The sequence below is a fragment of the Barbus barbus genome (assembly GCF_936440315.1).
Source record: "Barbus barbus genome assembly, chromosome: 2".
NCBI classification, from domain to species: Eukaryota; Metazoa; Chordata; class Actinopteri; order Cypriniformes; family Cyprinidae; genus Barbus; species Barbus barbus.
Genome location: NC_136730.1, coordinates 7,744,923 through 7,768,574, shown reverse-complemented (window position 1 = coordinate 7,768,574; position 23,652 = coordinate 7,744,923). Strand labels below are relative to the sequence as shown.

The 23,652-nt window shown below is 36.0% G+C and overlaps 3 protein-coding genes across 4 annotated transcripts; all 3 read left to right on the top strand.

The window, feature by feature from the left end:
- The first annotated feature begins 7,561 nt into the window (after positions 1–7,561).
- LOC306883964 (cytidine deaminase-like) lies at positions 7,562–10,386 on the top strand. The gene is made up of 5 exons (XM_079439517.1): positions 7,562–7,742; positions 8,033–8,143; positions 8,339–8,450; positions 8,560–8,617; positions 8,709–10,386. Exons 1-5 carry the CDS (start codon positions 7,736–7,738, stop codon positions 8,820–8,822), a joined length of 402 nt encoding a protein of 133 aa, XP_079295643.1. The 5' UTR covers positions 7,562–7,735; the 3' UTR covers positions 8,823–10,386.
- LOC306883952 (amino acid transporter heavy chain SLC3A2-like) lies at positions 10,269–16,192 on the top strand. Of its 2 annotated transcripts, none has more exons than XM_079439495.1 (9): positions 10,269–11,037; positions 11,297–11,507; positions 11,682–11,869; positions 12,381–12,554; positions 13,147–13,235; positions 13,993–14,123; positions 14,294–14,606; positions 14,692–14,754; positions 14,889–16,192. In XM_079439495.1, the coding sequence occupies exons 2-9, from the start codon at positions 11,317–11,319 to the stop codon at positions 15,225–15,227; spliced, it is 1,488 nt and encodes a 495-aa protein (XP_079295621.1). In that variant the 5' UTR covers positions 10,269–11,037; positions 11,297–11,316; the 3' UTR covers positions 15,228–16,192. The 2 variants fall into 2 exon arrangements, with proteins under 2 accessions (XP_079295621.1, XP_079295622.1); XM_079439496.1 differs by lacking the exon at positions 14,889–16,192 and adding an exon at positions 14,825–14,861 and having other exon boundaries at positions 10,916–11,037; positions 14,692–14,792.
- Positions 16,193–17,525: 1,333 nt separating this feature from the next.
- On the top strand, positions 17,526–21,460 carry LOC306876999 (amino acid transporter heavy chain SLC3A2-like; the record flags this gene model as incomplete). The annotated part of the gene is made up of 8 exons (XM_079428503.1): positions 17,526–17,638; positions 17,710–17,897; positions 18,275–18,409; positions 18,946–19,013; positions 19,249–19,367; positions 19,566–19,845; positions 20,930–20,992; positions 21,113–21,460. The coding sequence occupies 8 exons, from the start codon at positions 17,526–17,528 to the stop codon at positions 21,458–21,460; spliced, it is 1,314 nt and encodes a 437-aa protein (XP_079284629.1).
- Between the last annotated feature and the right edge of the window lie 2,192 nt (positions 21,461–23,652).

Sequence of the window (23,652 nt, the reverse complement as noted above, 5' to 3'; positions counted from 1 at the left end):
CGGAGGCCGCCATCCTTCTTGGGAACGAGGAAATAACGACTGTAGAAGCCTGATTCGCTCTGAGCTGCAGGAAATATCTCTATAGCTCCTTTTGCCAGCAAATTCTTTACCTCGGCTCGCAGAACATAAGCGTTGCTGCTCAGCACTAAGGTGGAGACCACGCCACTGATCCGCAGGGGTCTTCGAGCGAATTGAAGTGTATAACCTCGTTCTATAATCCCCAGAACCCAATGAGACACTCCGGGGATGGCCCGCCAGGCCTTGGCCCGTGTGGCAAGGGGTTGGATTAGTTCGGGTGGTGAGTCACCTTGCATGGACTCGACACACTTGGTAACTGGAAGAGGAAATTTGCTCTCTTTTTGTTTTGTTTGTTTTTAATTTTTCTCGCTATAACAGCGGCTGTGTGTGAGGGCTCTTTTGGAAAGGGCCCGTGATTCACAACAGATTTTGTGACAAACAAAATGCCATTGGCACCCGGAACTGAATGGGATGCTTGAAGGCACAACAGAGGGCCTTTCGGGGTTGGTCCGGCGTTTGCGAGACTTTGCCCCCTCCTCTTCCTTTCCAGTGGATCAGGACGACGCCGGGGGCGCAGGGTACAAGGTCAGCTTGGGCCGGGGTCCTTGACGCTTCGGAAACAGGTAGCAAGTACTAACAGATACAGATTTCAGAGGATATACTCAACGGTCTGGATGGTGTTCGAGGAGTCCACGTTGTGTTAACGAGATCGGACGGTTGGAGTGACAGAGGTGAGCGTTCTTATATGTTTCCTGATGACGGAGGTGACGAGGTGCAGGTGCGGATGATCAGTAGACAGGTGAATCGGATCGTGGTAAATGACTGGGGGGGAGAGCCTGGCCGTGCTGTGACACAGTGTTGCCAGATTCCGGATTATTTATTTTGTCCAAATGCCATTTTAATGTTTCTGGACTCCTTTTTAAATGGTTAAATTAAATGTTATTAATCAAAATCATGTCTAATTAATTTATGATACATGAAGCGTATACAATTCAACATCAATCTATTAAAAAGTTGTTGGTTTTTTTAATGACATGTTTAGGGTCTTATGACTTCTTAGTGTTCTCTTATTTTTTCTCACTTTGTTTTACTGTTACCAAATTCTGTGTTTTAGCATGTCTAATTATTTCAATGCATAAAAACCTGGTGGCCTCGTGGTTAGTGTACCGACATATAGCACAGCGACCTGAGTTCAGTTCCCTCCTCGATGTCTTTTGCTGGTCCCACTCCCCTCTCTCTTCCCAATGCTTTCCTGTCATCTCTCTACTGTCCTGTCCATTAAAGGCATAAAAGCCAGAAAATATAACTTAAAAAAGAATGCATAAAAACTACTTTTATTTATAGCCTTATGATTTTTTTTTTTCTTTAGAAATTCTGTGTTGTGTATTTTATTTGTTCTGGTTATTGAATGAAATCATAACACATTAATTTATCTTTTAATTAATGAAAATTAAACATTTTATTTTTGGGCAAACAAAGAGGATTTACAATTAAAATTAATACATGAAGAAATATTGTGTGATTATTCCTGAAAAATAAAGTTTCAATAATTGTAGTAGTAGTTGTACGTACATGATACTGAACAGTAGTAACATATTTCTGCCAGAAATATATTTCTGACTCAGAGCAGTTCTGGGGATGTTGCTCATGTCTTGCTTAGTGAGAAGGCATTATTCTGGTCAATTGCAAACAAACAAACAAATGAATATGACAGCCCGGTTGGAGAATAAAAGATTTAGCCTAACACATGCACTTATGTTGTTCTGTCTTCCTTTCTGTGTTTATTGTCCTTATAGACTTCACAACACTGTAAGAGCTAGAACAACAGATGAATAAACAATATAGTAATGAATTCACATTCATAAAAATAAAACAAAAACAATCGACTATACAGCAACAATATTACTAAATAAATACTAAAATTCATCCTATAAACAACATATAATTACTCGTACACATAAAAGAGGCACAGAGACACGATACGCTATATATAGCCTGTGTGTGTGTGTGTGTGTGTGTGTGTGTGTATGAGAGAGAGAGAGTGTGAGTGCCTAAATATTCCTGACTACCTCGTTCTTTCCAACCAGATCCCAAAAAACAAAGTAGAAAAAAAAAAAAAGCAAAACAAAATACTACAAAATAAAACAACAAACAGTGACTAGATGACTAAATTCACTTGAAAGAGTCCTTAGTCCTCTCATTTAACCCCGTGACCCGTTATTAGTAGACATTATCAAACCAAGAAACAAAGGGACATAATTGCTCAGAACTGCATTACAAACCAAAAATACTCTAGGAGCTTTTTTAAACAACTGAACGGGGAATGAATATCAAGCCAACTAGTGATATACACAGAAACAGTTCATAATACAACAAGGATACAGTAACCTCTGGCATTCAGGCAGTGACATGGTGGCCTCCATTGTTGCATTACTGCAGCATTTGTGTCCGTGGTTTGCCATAGTTTCTGCAAGCAGATATTGGGGGATATGCGGATATTACGTCATTGACAATGACCAGGGACCAGTTAATATTTAAAATTGGAATTTCTCTGGATTCACAAATCCTTGGGAACTTTTGGTATAACATAAACTGCTTGAAATATATTACACTGTGCAAGTAGTTTTTGGATATTTTATTACAAAAATCTTAAATATTGTGCCTTTCAGATGAAGTTGAGTAAGGGTCATATAATAAGACAATATTGTGCAGGACGTAGACGTGCTTCCAGGCTTTAATGTAATTTCTCAGACAAACTGAGGAGAAAGCAGAAGAATAGACTTGCAAAAAATTTTTTGTGCAAGCTGGAAAAGCAGAACAAGGCCAACACTTCTGTTCGAAAGTTTGGCGTCATTAAGATTTGTAATGTTTTTTTTAAATAAGTTTTTAATGCAAACCAATACATTAAAAGCAACATATTGTGAAATACTATTACAATTTACACAAACATTTAAAAAAATGTTTTAATTATTATTAATTTCTTTTAAAATTGTATTCACGTAATGGCAAGTATTATTTTTCAGCAGATTCCTCAGAAATCATTAATCAGAGTTTTTAACAGATCTGGTTATAATATAGGCAATTTTTTTGTGTGTTTGTTTTTTCATGTTCTTTTTTTATATAAATAAGCTTAGAAAGTTCAAAAGAACCGCATTTATTTGAAAAAGTAATATTTTATTGTCACTTTTCAGCATTTTAATGTGTCCTCGTTTAATAATTTAATATTATAAATAAATAAAAAAATGCATATTGTAAGATGTGTAAATTGTAGAGATTCTCTTGAGGTCCGTTACAATAACGCAATGATCTCATTTAAGTTTTGGTTCAGGTTAATCAGTATACTAATGAAATGTTTCTTTTCTCTTTAATATGACCGCTTTGAAAGGTGTGGCGCGCTGCTGAAACATTAACGCTAGTTTGACTCAGAATTGTATCAGTTGGGAAATACTGGGCATTTTAACTACTATCAATAAGACAAATAAGAGAAGAATTTCGTTATTTTCTTCATAAAGTTGAGGTGAGGACTAGAGCACACACTACAGTTATGCTGTTTAAAGCCTGATAGGAGACGCAAGAGGAAACATTTCTCAACATTTAAGCTGAGGTGAGATACTTTTATGATCAATTAAATAAAACATACTGGTCCTTAGATCCTTGTATTCCATTTTAGTAATGTAGCCTACTTGGTTAATGTCTAATGATATCTTATTTTTCTCATTTTTGAACTTAGAAAGTAATGGCACATATTCAGCAACTATGATAATCTGAGAATGGATGATTCAAAGCCATCAGCATTTTTGACATCGCTGTTTGGTAAGAACTGTAGCCTATTAACACTCAAGAATAGTTGCTTTTGTAATCTGTGTTAAACTAATATAGCCTAAATGATTTCCAAATGTCCTAGTATTAGTGAATACTTGCAATTTACGAATGTGACGGTATTCTTGTCTGAGCAATCTGTTTATTTTTCAGTGATACTGACTGTTGTTGTACTGGGGGTTATAATTGCTGCCATTGGAATTGGTAAGCGTTTTTACCTCATTATTCACTATTCACAAATAATGTGGACTTAATAACATATTCCAGTATAGTATTGACAGAAACATTCACATTCTTTGTACATTGAGCCAGCACACTCCTCTTCTGAACCGCTCAATTTTATTTGTTTGATTTTTTTTAGGAGCCTATTTTCTGCCCTGTCCAGCCCTACATCCCAGTCTACCTTTTAGTATTTGGTGTATTTGTTTTCCTTGGTCTGATAGCCAGCCTGGGCTTATTCTGTAGTGCACGTGCAAAAGACACCTATGAATTGCTGCTGCTCTCTATGCTTATCATCTCCGTCAGTGCCATCCTCTACCTATTTGTTGTCTGCTGGTTCATCACAGATGAGTGAATTTGTCAAACAAGAGTTACAGGTGAAGATATTTTATAGAAAGAATAGTGGAGAAATATGCAAAAGAAGGTTAAACATTCTGTGCAGATAAAAAATGAAAGGTGAAGTATAATGTTGTGACAGGCTGAAGAATGTGGGGCTGTAAAGTCATAATTCACAACTGTCAAGATGGGGCTTTAATAAAATTTGTCTATGCAGTAGAAACACTTAAAAAAAACTAAAAACTGGTGTTACATTAGAGAAAACAGAAAAAAGGGCTGTAGTGAAAATACACAGTAAAAATAAATCAAATAAAATATCAGAAATTGTACTGGCAGCTCATTACACATGGCATTAATTTTACAGACATTTCTGTTAACACTAAAACACAATTAATACAAAATACAGGTAAAACACCTGGAATTCCTTAAAATGATACAGGATATTGTGCCTTATTTTTTACTCTTTTTTTAGAGTGTAAGAAATCTTCAACATCCATAATGCACTTGGCTCGATCACGTGAGCAGGCAATACAAAAATGCAGAAGTTAGATCTGTAGTTTTCACAAAAGTCTATAGAGGATCACTATCTCAGTGCAGATATCATAGAAAAATAATGCACTTTATCCATTTACTTATACTACATTGTAACAATGCAAGGCTGGTTGAAATTTGGTGAACTTACCTTTTAAAGTAAATGTGAAAATATTTGCAAAAAAAAAAAAAAGTTGAAAATTTCTAGTGTTGTTTAAATTTCATAGATATCAAAGGAATATTTAACTCAACTAAAATGTTGTTTATTTTTCTTTTTTCTGTGTATTGCAGGGAGTGTCTGGATATATTCTGTACATCCTCCCAGTTATGACCCAACTAATGAAGAGAACTACTGCAACAAAACTCTGTATCTCTTTGCATTCTGGTTGAATGCAGTCTGTTATGGCTGTCTTGCTGCTTTGTAGTGGATTTTTAGTGCTTTATATATGTGTACAAAATACTTGGCAAAGACCACAGCCATTGGCTTCAAACTCTCAACAACAAGCATAGGATGTTTCACAATGTATCATGATTTTATATTTAGCAGATGCTTTTATTCAAATCACAATGTAATCATACTATGGCAAGCCGTTTTGACTTTTAAAAATTGATTTGTTGATATCAAGAATTAATATTGTTACTAGTGGAAATGCAATTGCTGATATCAAGAATTAACATTTGAACTAGTAAAAACTGAATTGTTGATATCAAGAATTCATATCCTGAGAATGAATAAAAGTCAAAACGGCTTGCCATATTATACATTTTACCAATATATTCCCTAAGAATCAAATCCATGGCCTTGACATTATATATCCTATTTTCTACCAGTATAGGGCTACAGAAAAGCACCTTTTTAGGGTGAACTGATCTGATATGATCTTTATAGTGATATATTACATTCAGTTCAAAACCAAGGCCTGGACTTGATGTACAGCTTAATTTGAAAAATATCAATATAAATAAAATACTGTCACCACAGTGTATAAAAGTCATACTATTCAGATTTTGTTAACTGAAAATGTTTATATTAAGGCAAAAATGTGGTTGCTATTTTTCAGTTTGTGTTTGCAATAACAGTTTCTCAACATTTCACCAAAGGAAGTGTTTTAATGCTACTGGCTGAGTCTGATGACCACAGAACTGTGAAAACAACTGGTTGACTCAGAGCAGCTCTATCTGGTTTAACTTGAATATGCTATTTATATCTTCATAATGAAGCTAGTTTTGGGGATCCTCCTCATATTTGAAAGTCTATGAGGCAAATTAATAAGAGAGAATTCAATTTTTTATGGACTTTTATGGAAACGTTGAAGATGGAGACTACTGAGATAGCTGCCAGAAAATCTTTCATTGGTAAGAATATGAAGAAAGCTTTGAAATCATGTTTTTTTCAATAACTAATAAACTACAATCAAGAAAACTTTCTTCTTCTTTTTTCCAGTGATGATTAATATGATTGCATGGATGATTTTAATAACAGCTACTGGATTAGGTAAAGATCAGTTTGTGTTTACAGTATAAAATATTGATGAGATGATTTAGTGCAATCACAATCTGCGCTGTAAATGCTTGCTTTTAACTAAGCATTGTATGTCAATTAACAAGAAGAGGAGAAGATTTGTCACAACTGGAAGCCTCATATAGCTGTTTGGATACATGTTTCTAGGAACGATCCATTTGCATGAATGCCCTGTTCAGCCAAACCTCCCTATCTATGTGACTGTGATTGGAGCGACTGGTCTGCTTTCACTGTTGCTCATGTACCTGAGGAACACTTCGGACGACTGTCTGCCGGCTCGGTTCTGCAGTGCTTTCAGCTTTACGCTCTACCTATTCATTGTGTGCTGGTTCATTGCTGGTGAGAGAAAGAGATATTACATTACTGATAGTGAAGGACAAAGTTATTGTCAGTCCAGTGTCAGCACAACATCTTTTTATTATTTATTTAAATAATAGTGAAACTAAAATCAATGGTGGACTCATGCTGTTCTTTCAGGTACCTACTGGATTTACTCCATATATCCTCCCAACTATGTTCCCACCAGTACTGGAGACCACTGTCACAGAACCCTGTATCTGTTTGCATTTTGGATTAACAATCTAGGCTTTCTTTGTGTGTTCATACTGTCTCTTTTTTGCTTGTATACCATTTTGACATGCAGCATATTGATCAATAGAACCCTATATGTTCAAATTTAACTGCAGACCAAGATAACGCCCAGTAATTCTCTGAAAATGTGCCTTATTATTTATACTGGTGTGAGTTATCTTATTATATAGGTTTGTTACAAGAGGTGTTCCTTGTTTTATCAATAAAGTTCTTGATGTTTTTAACTACTGAAGCTAAATGTGTATTAATAAGTTCATTCATCAGATTATGTTTATTTATTAATCAAATATTTATTGAGATTTGTGAGCGATAAAGCAATCAAAATAGATTAACAGCACCTTATTTTAGATTAGGCCTATTAAAGTTTTTTTAGTTTGTTTTTTAACATTAGCTAGGCCTTTATCTTTTTTCAGTATATTTTTGTATTGTTAAAAGTTGTAAATATCAAAATACATCAATTAAAAAACGTACTAAATTATTAAAAAAAAAAAAAAAAAAAAAATCCTTGCAATTTGAATAATTCATGAGAGGGTTTTTATTCATGAGCTGGGTCAGTTGTCCCGTCACAGCACCCGTCCCAGAAGTGTCATTATTCCCGGCGAGGCGACAACAAACAGGTTGACAAAACTGCGTTATATTTTGAAAATACGCCGTCAGAAGGACTATATCTAGTCCAGCGTTACAAGACGGCTAGTTGTTATGGCTGGTAGGTACACATTTAATCTAATACATGTAAAACAAACACTCGTTAGCTAGTTAATTGATATGTGTGGCGTGTGCATGTTACATGAGCTTGACCCAGCGCAGCCTACTTTCAGGACTTTGCTATCTGAATCCCACATACTTAATATGCATAAACATAACCTCATAGTTTTCCAGTAAGAGATGCATTTCTGTAAATACAACAGCGTGCCTGTGATATCATAATTGTGAATTGATGCGCGTTTTGTTTTGTTTTTTTGCTTTTTTGCTTTGTCCTCAACTGTTGTGGTTAAGTTGCGGAACTAGTGGCTAAATGCTTGCAGGCACGAGAAATGGCTTACTGTCCGTACAGTGGGTTTCCAGTCGGTGCTGCAATTTTGACAACAGGGGGCGCTATTATCACTGGTAGGCGGATGCAACTGTTTCTTTATCTATTTGTTTATTTTATTGCATCAACTTACAATCAAACAAGGTTGATGCAGCTGTTTATCTCATTTTGTTTGACTGAGGCAACATGATTCCATAGCATTTTATCTGCCATATAGTCAGCTCTTTATCATCTTATGCTGTCAGAGTGTTCTTAACCATTATATGTTGTAGGCTGCAATGTTGAGAATGCCTCCTATGGCCTTACTGTGTGTGCGGAGAGGACTGCGATACAGAGAGCAGTCGCAGAAGGATACAGAAGATTTACAGCCATTGCTGTAACATGGTATATATCATATACAGTATATTTTCCGAATACAAGCTGACTTACTGAACAGAAAACATATTCAGTATGTTTCCTGTATGAAAATGAATCCTTTTCATTTCACCAACAGTGATATCAAAGATAGTTTTGTGGGACCCTGTGGTGCTTGTCGACAGGTATTAATGGAGGTATGGCTACATAATTATTACTTTTGAACATCTTTTCCTTTATCTCAGTTTTTTTTTTATATCCCTTTCTGTCACTTGCTCTTTTTTTTAGTTTGGCACAGAATGGGACGTTTACCTCACTAAGCCAGATGGATCCTATAGGAAGACCAGTCTCAGAGACCTCTTGCCTTTAGCATTCACCCCGGCTCACCTGCAAAAGAACTGAATGCACTATACCCTCACATTTTCTTCTTTTTAATCTAAATTTAGGATTGATACCACCTATCAAGAATTCAAAATGTGAAGTGTCACGTGAACTGTGCTGTACACAAAGCCATTTCAGTCACAACATCATCTCCCCAATAGAGAGCATACCCTGCAGTCTTCAAAAGTCTCTATTCAAATGCTGTACATGAGCAGAAATGTTTCAACAATTTCACTGAATGCCAATTTTTGAATGCATGGAAAATAAACAGATTATTTGGCTTTTCTTTCAAATGTAAAAAAAGAGAATTTTTAATAATTTTTTTTAAGTCTAAAAAAGTCCCTTGTTTATTTAAAACATATAGAGACAGAAAGAATGGTTTAATACTTTATACTTTTTCACACAAAAGTATAAAATTTTGTTGTAATAAGGACCTATTGAGGCTGAGTGAATTAAATTGGTCAGTTTAGGCAGATGTCTGTTGGTTGACGTAATTCACATGTAGTCAAAAGTTTGGTGTCAGTAAGATTTTTTTTTTTAAAGAAATGAACACTATTATTATTTATTTAGCAAGGACACATTAAATTGATCAAAAGTTACAATAAACACCTTTATAATGTTACAAACAATTTCTATATCAAATAAATGCGGTTCTTTTAAACTTTCTATTCATCAAAGAAGCCTGAAAAAAACTTTTCAACTGAAAAAACTATTTTCAACTACTAGAATGATTTCTGAAGGATCTTGTAACACTGAAAACTGGCGTAATAATTGCTGTAAATTGAGCTTTACTATCACAGGAATAAATTACATTTTAATTTGACTATTATTGTTTTTACCGTATTTTTGTTCAAATAAATGCAGCCCTAGTGATTATAAGAGGCTTCTTTAAAAACATCTTTGATAGAACAAGCAGGATGCCTTAAAGCAGGGCTTGATGAAGACAGTTTCCCAGAATTATTGGTAATCCTTGTGACCCTGTTCCCCCGGGACTGTTTGAAATTCTCCTCACTGTGAGGCAGAAGGGGCCAACATACTCTTCTGTCACATGGGAAAAACACTCGCACATTGTTCTCTTGGTAGGCTGAGAGGGAATGTGAACATTAGTGGGAAAGAGCCACAACAAAAAACAACAGATCTTTGTCAAGTATTTTTAGAGTATTTATTTTTTGAACTAAAATGAAGCATTAAGAAAGGTGTTGACTACAAACACAAATTTGCAGAACAATTAAAATTGAGGGAAGCACAGTGCAGTGTTTGCTGCAGAAAGGAACCATAACATCTACAGACATTAAGAAAATGAGACTACACTTTATTGCACAGTGTTGGTCAAGCAAACAACAACCTGCTATTAGGGAAAGTATAGGCTACCTATCAAAGGATAAAACTGATGAATGAAATAAAAACTTTGTGTTTGCATGTACTTTCAAATGAAACATCATGTTTTTGTATGTGGCTGTGGCCTGTGGCTTTTTTAAAAAACTCAAATTAAAAACTTTTAACACATATATAGTTTAATAATGAAATACAGCAATCTAGATGATCTGTATTTTTAAAAGATTGTGAAATAAAGGGTTGGTTATTTTAATAGATCTTTACTGTAACTCTCTCTTATCAGCATGCAACCGTAATCAGATTATTCATCCTGTGTGTGCTAAAGGTTTTGTTACAGTACAACCCAATGTTTTATGACATGCTTGTGCAGTAAATGCATAGAGGACTATTCAGTCTTGCACTTTATAAGCTATTGGCGATCAGAACAATCTCAAGACTGCCTGACTGTATCAGAAAGCACTATTTTCCCACTTTCCTCGGGTTTTTCATCAAGGAGAGTATATTGGTTCTCACGGGCATGTTTGCGGAATGAATTCCAGTTCACTCAAGTGAACTCAGGCTCATTGATGCGCTCGGGGTTTGGAAGGGGAGCGTTTAAGGTGGAAAGTCTTCAGGACCTCTGACTGACCGTGTTACAGTCGTGATTGTAGTGTAACATCGAGCAGGACGTAAATTCAGTGCATTAAAACTCGCGTTATTTGATGATGTTGCAGAAGTCCATTAAGTAGTCTTGTTGGTGTCAAAGTTCCTTTAGTTCCTCCTTAGATAGCGAATGGGCGGATGCAAGTGGAGTCGAGCCTAGGCTAGCCTATATAAACAGGACTGACTCAAAGCCTATCTATCCTCAGTGGAGTTGAACAGCGGGAATCCTGAGTGAAACGGGCTCTTCTTCTTTTTGCAGGTAGCCGATGTCTCGTTCTTACATTTATTAATTAACATTATTCTATAGTGTTTCGAAATAAAAACACAATTCGCCGAATAGCCTACTTTATGGTAGCTTATCTTCTGCAAACAAATTTAAGACGCTTTCAAAAACAATTATGGTTCTAATCTCATACATTTAAAAATTCATTCGAAATAAAATATGCCCCATATGTCAAATTTTGTCCTGTAGCTATTTTTTATTTTTTAAGATGAATAATTTTCATTTTAACCGACAGCACTGAAACTACCATCAAACATGAATAAAGAAGACGACATGAAGGAAGTAGAACTGAACGAGATGGATCAGGAAAAACAGCCGATGACCGGAGAAACTCCGACAGGCACCGAAAAAAACGGCTGCGTAAAGGTTAAGGTGCCGGAGGACACCGAAGTCAAATTCACGGGCCTCTCCAAAGAGGAGTTAATGAAAGTCGCCGGTACAGCAGGGTATGCTATCTATCTATCTATCTATCTATCTATCTATCTATCTATCTATCTATCTATCTATCTATCTATCTATCTATCTATCTATCTATCTATCTATCTATCTATCTATCTATCTATCTATCTATCTATCTGTCTGTCTGTCTGTCTGTCTAATATATATTTGCATATTTGCAGGTGGATTCGGACTCGTTGGGCTTTGCTGGTTTTGTTCTGGCTCGGCTGGCTTGGCATGTTAGCTGGAGCAATAGTAATCATAGTACAGGCCCCACGCTGTAAACCCATTCCTGAGATGAACTGGTGGAACGAAGGTCCTCTGTACCAGATATCTGACGTGAATGAATTCTCTGAAAATGGACTGAAAGGTGATTGCTTTTTTTGTGTTAATCATTGAAACAAAAATGGGAAACCATCTTGTCGACATCTCTCCACTTTTTCGGTAGCCTACTTTGACATTGACATTGACAGCAGGGTCTTCGCTACAATAAAATTAGGAAAACCCTAGGAAAAATATCAGACTGATGAGGAAGCTAAGCCAAAACTGACTGACTGTCTTGTGACTTGCTCATGTGAGGAATTCATGTGCTGATCTATGCAAGATTCTTACTGCAACTTTTGGCTGAGTTTGTAGTTACGATATTGCACAAGTGTTCGCACTCTCACACAAATACTGTAGACAATCAACATTATAGATTAGAATTATCAAGTATAGTGACCTTAAACCCCGATATCTTCACAGGACTGTGGTTAAACAATCAAAGCAGATTAATAATTAAAAGAGCGCCCAGCTGGAGAAAAAGGAAGCACCTTAACTGGTGGTGATCTCTCATTCACTTCCTGTTCTTCTTAACCCTTTGTCTTTTACTCTGTCTGCAGGAGTGGAGGAAAAGCTGGACTATCTGAACCAGATGAAGGTGAAGGGGCTTGTTTTGGGGCCGATACACACTGTGCAAGCAGACCAGTCCAGCACACTGGAACTAACTTCTATTAACCCTGAATTTGGCTCTGAGAGTGAGCTGATTTCTCTGATGGACCGAGCACATAGAAAAGGTGACCTTGCTTGGTTGTTTTTAAGGCTTTAAAAAGAAAACATCAACCCTTTCAATTATTCAGTGACCTCTTTTGAAATTACGAAATAGGTCACTGGATAGACTCTGTTTTAGGGGAAGGCTGTCTGAAATAGCAGTGAGCTGTCAGTTTATCCTCTTGACCTCCTGCCTTTTTTCTTATAGTGAACGCATGGAATTAATCATTTTAACTCTATCTGTAACTATTTCTTTACATATAATTTAAAGTTTATCAAAACAAACTCAAATATCCTAGAAAATAGTCGCCTCACAAACTATGTCGTGGCACATTGTATTCACTATACCATTTTAGCAACAATATATACGACTGGCTTGTAACTGATTCACTTGAAACTCAAACACAGTTGTGTTGGTTTAACAGGAACATCCCCGTGGTTTCTAGTAAATAAAGCCATATGCCTTCAAATAAAGGCTTCATACAAGGCTAGCATTAGGCTTTTGTTTTTTTCAGGAAAGATAAACTCTAGAAAGATCATTTAACAGCCTTCTGGTTTGTTGACTCTACCCTCTCTGCCTTTCCCCCTTTTCTATGTGTTTTCCTCTCTCCCTCTCAGGAATCTCCATAGTGCTGGATCTAACACCCAATTATGAGGGAGTTTCAGCCTGGTTCAACAATGCTGCTTCTGTTGCTGAGCGACTCAAAGTAAGGGCTGATATATTGACGGTCAGTTAGTGAGAGAAAAAACTAACCGATTTAGAGATGTAAAGTATAAAGGGGCCAAAGTAAAAAAGAACTAATCTCCTGATATTAGAGAGAAAAAGTACTTCTGATATTACCAATATCATTCAAAAGTCTTTTTGAATGTAAGATTTTTTTTAAAGAAATCGTATTCAGCAAAGAAAACAGGAAATTGATCAAATGTGTCAGTAAAGACTGTTACAAAAAAATCTATTTCAAATAAAGGCTGTTCTTTTGAATATTTGAAATCAGGAAAGTGTATCACAGTTTCCACAACAATATTAAGCCTTACAAACACTTTCCATATTAATTATAATAAGAAATGTTTCTCGAGCACTAAATCAGCACGTTAGAATGATTTCTGAAGGATCGTTCTGAAGGATAGACTGAAGTAATGCCTGCTGAAAATTCAGCTTTGCCATCACAGGAATAAATTACAATCTAAAATAGTTTCAAATAGAAAACAGTTCATTTAAATTGTCATATTTTGTTCACAATATTATTATTTTTTACTCTATTTTTGACCAAATAAATGCAGCCTTCGAACAGGGACTCTTTTAAATAATCCTTACCATCCGCAAACTTTTGAATCATAGAGTAAATAGACATTGAAAGTTTGTTTTACTATTATGAGTGATGTAATAATTATAACAATATCTTATTATTCAATGTTTAGCCATATGAACTGGTTTATTTGTTCCATTCTATGTGTTTTTTGTAGGACGCTTGCGTATACTGGCTCAATAAGGGGGTGGACGGCATCTTCTTATCTCATCTGGACGACATTGCAAACACAGAAACCTGGCCGTCTGTTCAAGGCATATTCAACAAAACTGATGGGACCAAAAAAAGGTATGGTCTGGTAGATAGTGGAATTTGTAGGGAGGGCATTTGTTTAGTAGAACAGAGACACCTGGTGGCCAGATTGGTGTACTGATCGCAGGCAGTGAAAACAAATGTTGGACAGAATTTGATTTCAGGGCAGTCGGATGTCTCAATCTCTTTCTCCTCATTGCTTTCAGAGCTCTGATGGGATCAGTCACCGGTCTGCCCGCAGATAATATCTCTCATCTGCTGAACCGCTCCAGTGTTGACCTGCTTCTGACTGGACTGCCTGATCCGGCTGAGCAGGGCACAAGACAGGCCCAGGAGATACAGATACTCTACACTGATCACCTGCAGACGAGTCTGGGCTGGAGTCTGAGCGGACGGACTCTGGGTTCTCTGGCTTCCAGAACTCCAGCAGTGCCCGTAAGACTCTATCAAATGCTGCTGTTCACCCTGCCGGGCACACCTGTGTTCAGGGCTGGAGATGAGGTCGGACTGAAGGCTGGGGTCAGTACAGCATGCTGTCTTGTAAATTAAAATGTAAATTAAGATGTCGATTAATTGGTAAATTGACATAATTTCACCTATACAGGAGAAACTTGAAGCAATGTGGGACTTGGAAAGTCAAGCAGATGATGACAATGCAACAGCAAAGGTACATTTTCATTCTCACATATATGTATATATATATATATATATATATATATATATATATATATATCAATCTAGTAATTGCACATTTGAAAAACACACACACTGTTTCTTTCTTTCATTCTATTGACTATACAGGAGGAACGTACAGCAGTGCGTGATTTCTTTAAAGCACTGAGTGATCTGAAAGGAAAAGAGCGATCTCTTCTCCATGGAGAATATATCAGCCTTCACAGTTCACCCACTTCATTAGCATTTCTCCGCCTCTGGGACCAGAGCGAACGCTTCCTGGTGGCCTTAAACTGGGGAAATGGCCCTGTTCCCATGAGACTGACCAATAGCGACCTGCCGGCTGAGGCTCGGGTCCGTGCTTCCACAGATATAAAAAACCTAGCTATGGATAGTAAGGTGTCAGTAGAGAAGTTAGAGCTTGGGCCCAAACAAGCTGTTCTGTTGTCTTACGCTTTTCCTGGCTAGACACATGGACACAGACAGTCCTTAATGTCTCTGATGAGTTTCAACACTGTGCACAAGTTTGGAAATACTTGTCTTTGAGTTGAAGAGTTTATAGTTTTAATTATATTCTCTAATAGGGATCCTTTTAGAAGCACTCACTTTAAAGCTATAGGAAAGAGTTGTCACGGTTGGTGTAGGACAGAAGTTGATCTCCATATAGAGACATGTAGATCTAAAGCCTCTGATATAATAATAAATAAAATTGCTACTGAAGATGTTTTGTGTTTTGTGTGAAATTGTATTCACTTTATTGCGCTGGCGTGGCTAATGCTTATAGTATATTAAAAAAAATCTATCTATCAGAAAGAAATTAGTACTATTATTTAGCAAGTATTAAAATCAATGTGTTAAATCAATCAAAATTGATAGTAAAGACTTATATTGTTACAAAAAAATAATACATTTTTAATATAAAATTTAAAATAAATCTAAAAGTTCTTTTAAAAGTTGTATTCATCAAACTATCACACAAATAAAAGATAGTGTTTGTCACAAAAAGATGGTGGAAAGGTTATAGGTGGTCAATTCATTCACAACTGCCACTAGAGGGCACTTTATGTCCTCAAGCTCAGCAAGCCCATAATTATATTTTGCACATTAATCAGCCACCTGGTTTTTACAAATCAGCAAAAAAAAATTAACAATGCAAAAATATTAATGGAATTATTATACAACCATATTATATAAACCCAAATGCTTTTTTTTTCTTCAATAATTTACTGTACAGTACTTTCTAAGTAGTCTACATGTGTTGTCTTGTGGGTGCAATATCTACAAGGGAAAACTTTATATCATACCGTATTTTGTCTGTCACTTAGCCCACTTTATTTGTGTTTTTACACAGAGACTTGTTTTTTTTTTAGCCAACAAATGTATTAGATAAAATGGTTAAAAATAAATTTTCACTATTATATTGCATTGCAATTCATACAAGATTCTTTATTTTCATGGATGGTTCCATGAAGATCCCTTAACATCCACAGAACCTTTCCAATTCACAAAAGGCTCTGTTTAGTAGACAAAGGACATTTCCATTTTTAAATGTTCTTCACACTACGAAAATGGTTATTTTTAAAAACTGTTCATGGAAAAGTTCTGCGAGGAAGTAAATTTGTCTCCAAAAACATTATTCAAGCACACACACACACAGTTCTTACAGTACTTTACAGAAAACCTGCATTGGAATGAAGAGCAATTCTGCATCTTCTCAAACAAGACAATCCTGACTCCTCAAAGCCTACAACAGTAACAATAAACACACTTGGGGAACAATAGATACAAACCAGTTCCATCTGGTTGTGGTCTGTCATATTTTTTTTTCATGTCTTTGAAAGAGGTTCTGGAGAGCAGGATCAGACAGGCTTAGGAAGGTCCACCCAGCCCCCTGCAGAGCATCTGTGAACCCCAGGACCTCATGCAGAGCGTAGAGAAAACAAACCACTCTCCTCAGACTCTTCCTCTTCCCCTGAGCTGGTATTGTTCATCTTAAACTGAGGGAAGGAGACAGAATAGCATGTGTCTTTGAGAGCTTTACAGTTTTGTAGGTTACACCTTCCTGGCTGGTTCTATCTTGGGTGTTGAGCGCAATGAAAGCAAGTGTTTGTGGGAAAATAACTTTTGAAGTTATTCTGCAGTCATTGTTTTTGTTACAAAAGTGGCTTTCACGGGTCATTTTGATTAAGCATAGTCTAAATACTCTATACATACTCTGTATACAGTGTATACTTTATAAAAAAACTATGTGCTGATTTGTAAAAGTATGACATTTTCCTTCTTAAGGACCAAGGAAAATACTTAGATTTTCTACACATGCCTAAACGGGTAACAGTATAATTAAGCAAGCATGATGATTTATTTTTATTTGGATGCAGAAATCTATTACTTTCTCTACCGTTACACTTCTAGTACTGTTTGTACAGTATGCTGGCTGTTAGGGGCGGGAACAGATGAAGCCCTTTTCATAAAAGTGAACTGACCACCAAACTGTACTGTTTTCTGCTCAACAGCACAGAGGACGCCTCACCTCAACTCTGGACAGTTATTTAAACTGTGCGTTCTTTAGATATTTTTGTTTTTGAATTATTGATTCATTGAAGTTTTATTCTATGTTGCTTGTGATCTCTTTTATGGCAATCTATACTGTAATCTTTTTAACCATAAATCATATTTTTCCACCAGATGTAAATAATCTGTTCACTATTTTTGCTGTTTTAATCCAGTATTTTTAAAAGGCCGTCTGTACATACAGAGAAACAGCTAATGACCCGAGAAACTCAAAAAAATGGCTGCGTCAAGGTCACCGTCCGAGAGAACGCTGGAAGGAAGTATACTGGCCTCTCCAAAGACGAGTTAACGACAATCAGTACTGCTGGGTAGGCAACCTACACGAGGATTATGAAATTAAAACATCTGACAGTCTCATAGATTTACATGTTATCTGCAGGTGGATTCGGACTCGTTGGGCTTTGCTGGTTTTGTTCCTGCTCGGCTGGCTTGGCATGTTAGCTGGAGCAATAGTAATCATAGTACAGGCCCCACGCTGTAAACCCATTCCTGAGATGAACTGGTGGAACGAAGGTCCTCTGTACCAGATATCTGACGTGAATGAATTCTCTGAAAATGGACTGAAAGGTAAATGTTTTTTTTTTTTTGTCCACACCTGTTTAGTATTTGAATTACAATTATAAAAGTCTTAGAGAAATTACCTCACAAAAGATTTGGGGTTTTTAGAGATTTTCAATTCTACTTGTCATTTTTTAGATCAGTAGCCTTGTTTTTCAGTATTTTACAGAACTGCAAACTGCACATACTGTATACAGACATGCAGTAGCCAAAACATTTGTTGAACTTTTCAATTCTTATATATTAGCACTGCATATAAAGTATTGTATTTGTTGCAGATTAGATAGTCAAATATCTGCTCAAGTTTTTATTTCATAATGATCCTAATGTAAAAGGGTTTATGATTGTATCAGTGCAATAATTTCTCTTTCTCTCATTCTCTGTAGGAGTGGAGGAAAAGCTGGACTATCTGACCCAGATGAAGGTGAAGGGTCTTATTCTGGATGCACCTGTTTCAGTTGAATCTGCAGGAGACACTAAGAATGATCTGAAATCTCTGCTGGACCAAGCACATAAAAAAGGTGACCTTTGACCCTGAATGGCCTTTAACCCAGCTAGGAGTACACTCTTAAAAATAAAGGTGCTTCACGATGCCATAGAAGAACCTTTTTTGTTGAAATGGTTCCATAAAGAACCTTTAACATCTGAAGAACCTTTCTGTTTCACAAAAGGTTCTTTGTGGCGAACGAAGGTTCTTCTGATTATAAAAGGTACGAAAGAGACCTTTTTAAAGAACCTTCGACTGAATGGAACCAAAAATGGTTCTTATATGGCATCGCTGGGAAGAAATTTAAGAGTGTACCTTATGAAATCTGGTTGCCAATGAAGGCTTGTTAATATGTAAATGAACCGAGTCATTAGTTTATTTTAAAGCTTTAGCTTAGTTGTTGTTGTGGGTTTTTTTTTTTTTTTTTTTTAAGGGATTTCTTAAATGGAAATGAAATTAGGTTACAATACAAATATTAAGCATGTGCAAACTTAATTATAAAACATTTTTTATTTTCTTATTCCATGCTTTCTCTTTCTGTCTTGGTATTTGTTGCTCCCTCTTTTGCAGGTATTTCAATAGTGCTGAATTTAACACCCAACTATGAATGGGCCGATGTTACCACTGAGAAAATAAAAGTAAGTGCTGATAAAACAAAAAAAGAGGAAGTTGTAAAGGGAGGCCTATTTTTGTGGAGAATGAATATGGGTAGATGAAAAGATAGTAGACATATATATATGAGAAAGGAAGTATTAAAGAGCCAAACAATATCATATATCTTATCTTAGAAAACAGCAGATTTAAGATATTAGAATTACAACATGTATACAAATGGTATACCAATTGATATTTTAATTTATTTATTTATTTTAGGACTGGTTGAAAAAAGGATTTAGTGGTATTTTCTTGCCTGACCTGGGAAACATCACGACAACAAATTCCTGGCAATCTATACAAGCTATATTCAACAAAACTGAGGAGACCAAAGACGTGTATGTGTCTGTAATTGTGTGCTTCGACCTAGTGATTTCATATTCTGCTGAATTGTTTAATGCAATAGAGACACCTGCTGGCCAGATGGGGTAATGAGCACTGCTGCTTGCTCCCTCTAGTTAGGCCAAGTGTCTTTCTACTTTATCTGTTTGTTTTCTTTTGCCTTCAAAAGCCTCATTTCTCCTCATGAATTTCAGAGCTCTGATGGGATCAGCCACCGGTCTCTCTGCAGATGGGGTCTCTCTCCTGCTGAACCGCGCAGGACTTGACCTGCTCCTGATTGGACTGCCTGATCCGGCTGAGACTGGGGTAATAAAGCTCTACTCCAGTTACCCGCAGACGAGTCTGGGCTGGACTCTGGGTTCTCTGGCTTCCAGAAATCCAGCAGTGCCCATAAGACTCTATCAAATGCTGCTGTTCACCCTGCCGGGCACACCTGTGTTCAGCGCTGGAGATGAGGTCGGACTGAAGGCTAAGGTGAGTACAGCATTAAATAAATGGGCAGCTAAATCAATGTTTGGATGCTAAATTCAGAATTTTAAAAATGGCTCCATTTAAATTCATTAGTTAGAATTTGAATTGAATCGCTCTCACTCCACAGATGTGACTGAATTGAGAATGACAGGTGGACAATTTACTGAACTTTAACATATAACGCATTCTGGTAACTAAATGAGAATGAGAAATGCTCACAGAAATAAAACTTAGTTTATTAAATATGATAAAAAAAATCTATATCTATCTATCAGTATCATGTATCAGTATCGTCTGTTTGTCCTCATATCCTTCGTCCATATTTAAGGCCTATAAAACTTTTGTCAAATGTTATAATGAAACAGAAGTAGCTGGTCTTTTCTTTTACACTGTGACTTAAGAATTAGGTCAAAAAAGTAAAAAAATAAAAAGGAAACATCCACAGATGAATTGTTCACAATTAAAATAACATGCATTTAGAAGCAAATTAGGGTGAATTCTCATTTAATGCCAACTTAAAATATTTTTAAACAGTAAATATTCAGGGTTTTTATTTTATTATGCTTTCTTGTAAATTCATGAACTGAATTATAATTTAAAATTCATTTTTGATTCAATTCCAAATGGCACCCAGCCCTGGTGAATAAGGCATATAAGGTTGCTTTCATTATACTATTTCTCTCTTGTAAGTTTAATAATGTGTATTTCAATTTAGTTTCAGGATTTTAGACCAGGTTTTAACACTTAAAAAATACCTTCAAATGTCCCTGTCATTAAACCAAATGTGATTATCATTTAGGTAGCCAACTATAAAAAAAAATCTATAAAAAGCTATTAAAAGTCTTTAAACTATTGCTCTACTATCGCAGTAGTTATAAACTTATTTTAGAAGAAAGTTTATGCTATGCTATAGAGGCCCTTGCATTGTGCTATGAATTGCCATCTGGCACATTTCTTAAACAATGCATAAAATCGAGCTAAAAGCGTTAGAAGCGAGTACTTCTGAGGTCTTAGTCTAATGTTTATATTTACACAAGTTACCAGCTTATTCTTATAACGCTGATGACTTAAGATTCCCCCTTTACAGGAAAAAACTCAAATAATGTGGGACTTGGAAAACCCAGTAGAAGAAAATAATTCAATAGCAAAGGTACATTTTGATTATTCACATGACTATTCATAACAAGTAGATATGATCTCATCACTGTACTAATTACAAATTTAAAACCTGCACACTGCATCTTACTCTTTCCGTCTTCCACTCATTCAGACTCTGCAGGAGGAGCGTATCGCAATTCGCAACTTCTTCAAAGCACTTAGTGATCTGAGGAGAAAAGAGCGATCGCTTCGGCATGGAGAATATGTCAGCCTTAACAGTTCAGCCACTTCATTAGCATTTCTCCGCCTCTGGGATCAGAGCAGTCGTTTCCTTACTGCTATGAACTGGGGAAATGACCCTGTAACCATGATCCTCTCTAATAGCGACCTGCCGGCTCAAGCTCAGGTCCGTCTCTCCACAGATGCTGCAAATCTAACCGTGGATAGCATGGTCTCCTTAGAGAAGCTACAGCTTGGGCCCAAACAGGCTGTTCTGTTGTCTTATCCTTATGCTGGTTAGACACACATATGCAGATCCTCACATATCGTCTCAGAGCTGTTTGACTAATAAAATAGGCCTAGTGTCTTTCTATTTCTTGAAGTCTAAGTAGACAAAGTCTAAATGCTTTTGAATTTTAAAGTGATTTTTGATGAGTGACTTTTGTCAATCATTGTGTGAATTTGACTTCTTTTATCTTTTAATAAAGTTGAATAAAAAGGGTTTTCTACTTTCAGCACACAGACGTGTTTGTACAAAACCACAAATAAATCAACTTCACTACAAAGCTGATGTTTACTGCTGTATGTCTGTCCTTTTTTCTGTGTACTTCATAATGAAAAAACATAATTTTTGCACTAATTTTCTTACCTTGTGATTTTCTGCACACAACACGATTGTTGTGCGCTTGTGTCTTGGCTCTAAGCCATGTGTCGTTAATTCTCGGGGCAGGAAAAGGAAGACTCTAAAGTCAACAGGTGTGTGTATGTGTGTCATGTGCAATCTTGATGTGTACTATATAAAACTCTATTACTTCCTGCACACTTTAGCTTCTTAAAAAAAAGTTAAATTTCTTCCAGCACCTAAATTCTGAACGGATCAGCATGACATGTCATAAATCCAGCTCTTTAGTTAAGAAATATATAACATGATGGCTCAATATCACAAAGTTTGATTAATTTAAAATAATCTTTAAACTATTTTGTTGTTGTTCTCAGGATGTGCAGTACTACGTAAAAAAAGGCACTTTCCCCTCTAAGTTAAAACAACGTGATTTGGTAATTTTGTATTGTACTTGATGTCCCATTTGTTATTTTTTTAATGGCAGTCTAGTTGATTAATGCAAGGTCATAGGTCAAATCTGAAATTTCAATGGTGTATAATTCTCATTTACTTACCTTTAGTTTCTGTGGGTCCCATATCATATTTTCTTTAGCAATAAGCTTATGCTGGGTTTGAATCTCTGAGTTAACGTGTATGAGACAGAAAGAGATCGATCTTGTAAGAAATCTTTATCTAATTCTGATTGTGAACTTTCCCAGATATAAGCGATGGTGAGGGCTGTTCGTTTGCATGTCCTCCCACAGACAGAATTTTTGTTGTTGTTGTTGTTGTTGTTGTTGTACAGAAAAGGAAAAAGTCTACACAATCTACAAAGGTAGAGAAAATTACATTATTGTATTAAGTTGTATAGTGATAAATCATCAGAATCTTCTAATTTCAGTTCATTAGAAAACAGTAATTTTGTAAGTAGCATAAATAAAAATTAATAAGAACAATTCATATTCATAAAATCTAAATCAAGTTGAGCGAAGTTTACAACATACAAGGTAAAGAACTAGGTCACAAAAATGTTTGGTGAGAACTAAAAGGTGTTTGGTAAGGAAAAAACATCCAGGTCAGATGTTCAGATAAAGACTAAACAAAACAACACAGTTTCTACATTGAACATATTTTGTTGTTTAAACATTTATTTATGTGCACTGACTGAATCAAGTAAGCTTGTGCTTTCCAGTTTTATTACACTTAATCTAAAGAAACTCTTTTTGGTGATATTTTGGTTGTAAATATTAGAGCTGTGTTTAAGTAATTGCGATATATGTACAATATTAGGTATGAAACACTTATTTGTACTGTTTCAAACTTTTATTTATTATTTTACTTCTCTATGACAATGTAAATATTTCAATATCCATTTTTGCATTAGTTTACAAAATTAGTGCTGGATAAGACTAATGAACCAAAGTTTTGTTGTTAGAAATGACATCATCTTAGCATTAGAAAAAGGACTGAATTATAAAATGATTAACCGAAATACAGCAAATAGTGTTCGGTCATTATATGTTTATAAAAAAATGTTTGAAGCAATATCTGTGCACATACTGTAAATAGTTGTGTCCTTTGATTATGCCTCAGACAACGTTATAACATCAGCTGTTTGTGCATGTGTGTTGATCTGAATGTCAGCGGGGGTACAGTGATATTTCAAAATCGATGGAGACAGCGACGTGTTTCTGGTAAAACACGACGTCGCACTCTTGAGATGACAGAGTGAGGTCACAAACCCGTGTGTGTGTTACATGTATTTGTCAGACGTGTCTTTGTGTGTGTGTGTGTGTACCTGTGTGATTGTGTTTCTTTTCTGTGGGGATGGGGGTTTCATTTTGACTCTGGGCAACTTTTGACGGCAGTGAATCGGGTTTTTTGAAACTTTG

Bases quoted from the DNA above. Each gene is read 5' to 3' on its own strand.
- LOC306883964 (XM_079439517.1), top strand. The intron at 8,451-8,559 runs GTATATATCATA...TTTCACCAACAG, and splicing joins ACAGCCATTGCTGTAACATG to TGATATCAAAGATAGTTTTG. The intron at 8,618-8,708 runs GTATGGCTACAT...TCTTTTTTTTAG, and splicing joins GTCGACAGGTATTAATGGAG to TTTGGCACAGAATGGGACGT.
- LOC306883952 (XM_079439495.1), top strand. From the start codon at position 11,317: ATGAATAAAGAAGACGACATGAAGGAAGTAGAACTGAACGAGATGGAT. The intron at 11,508-11,681 runs GTATGCTATCTA...GCATATTTGCAG, and splicing joins AAAGTCGCCGGTACAGCAGG to GTGGATTCGGACTCGTTGGG. The intron at 14,124-14,293 runs GTATGGTCTGGT...CATTGCTTTCAG, and splicing joins ACTGATGGGACCAAAAAAAG to AGCTCTGATGGGATCAGTCA.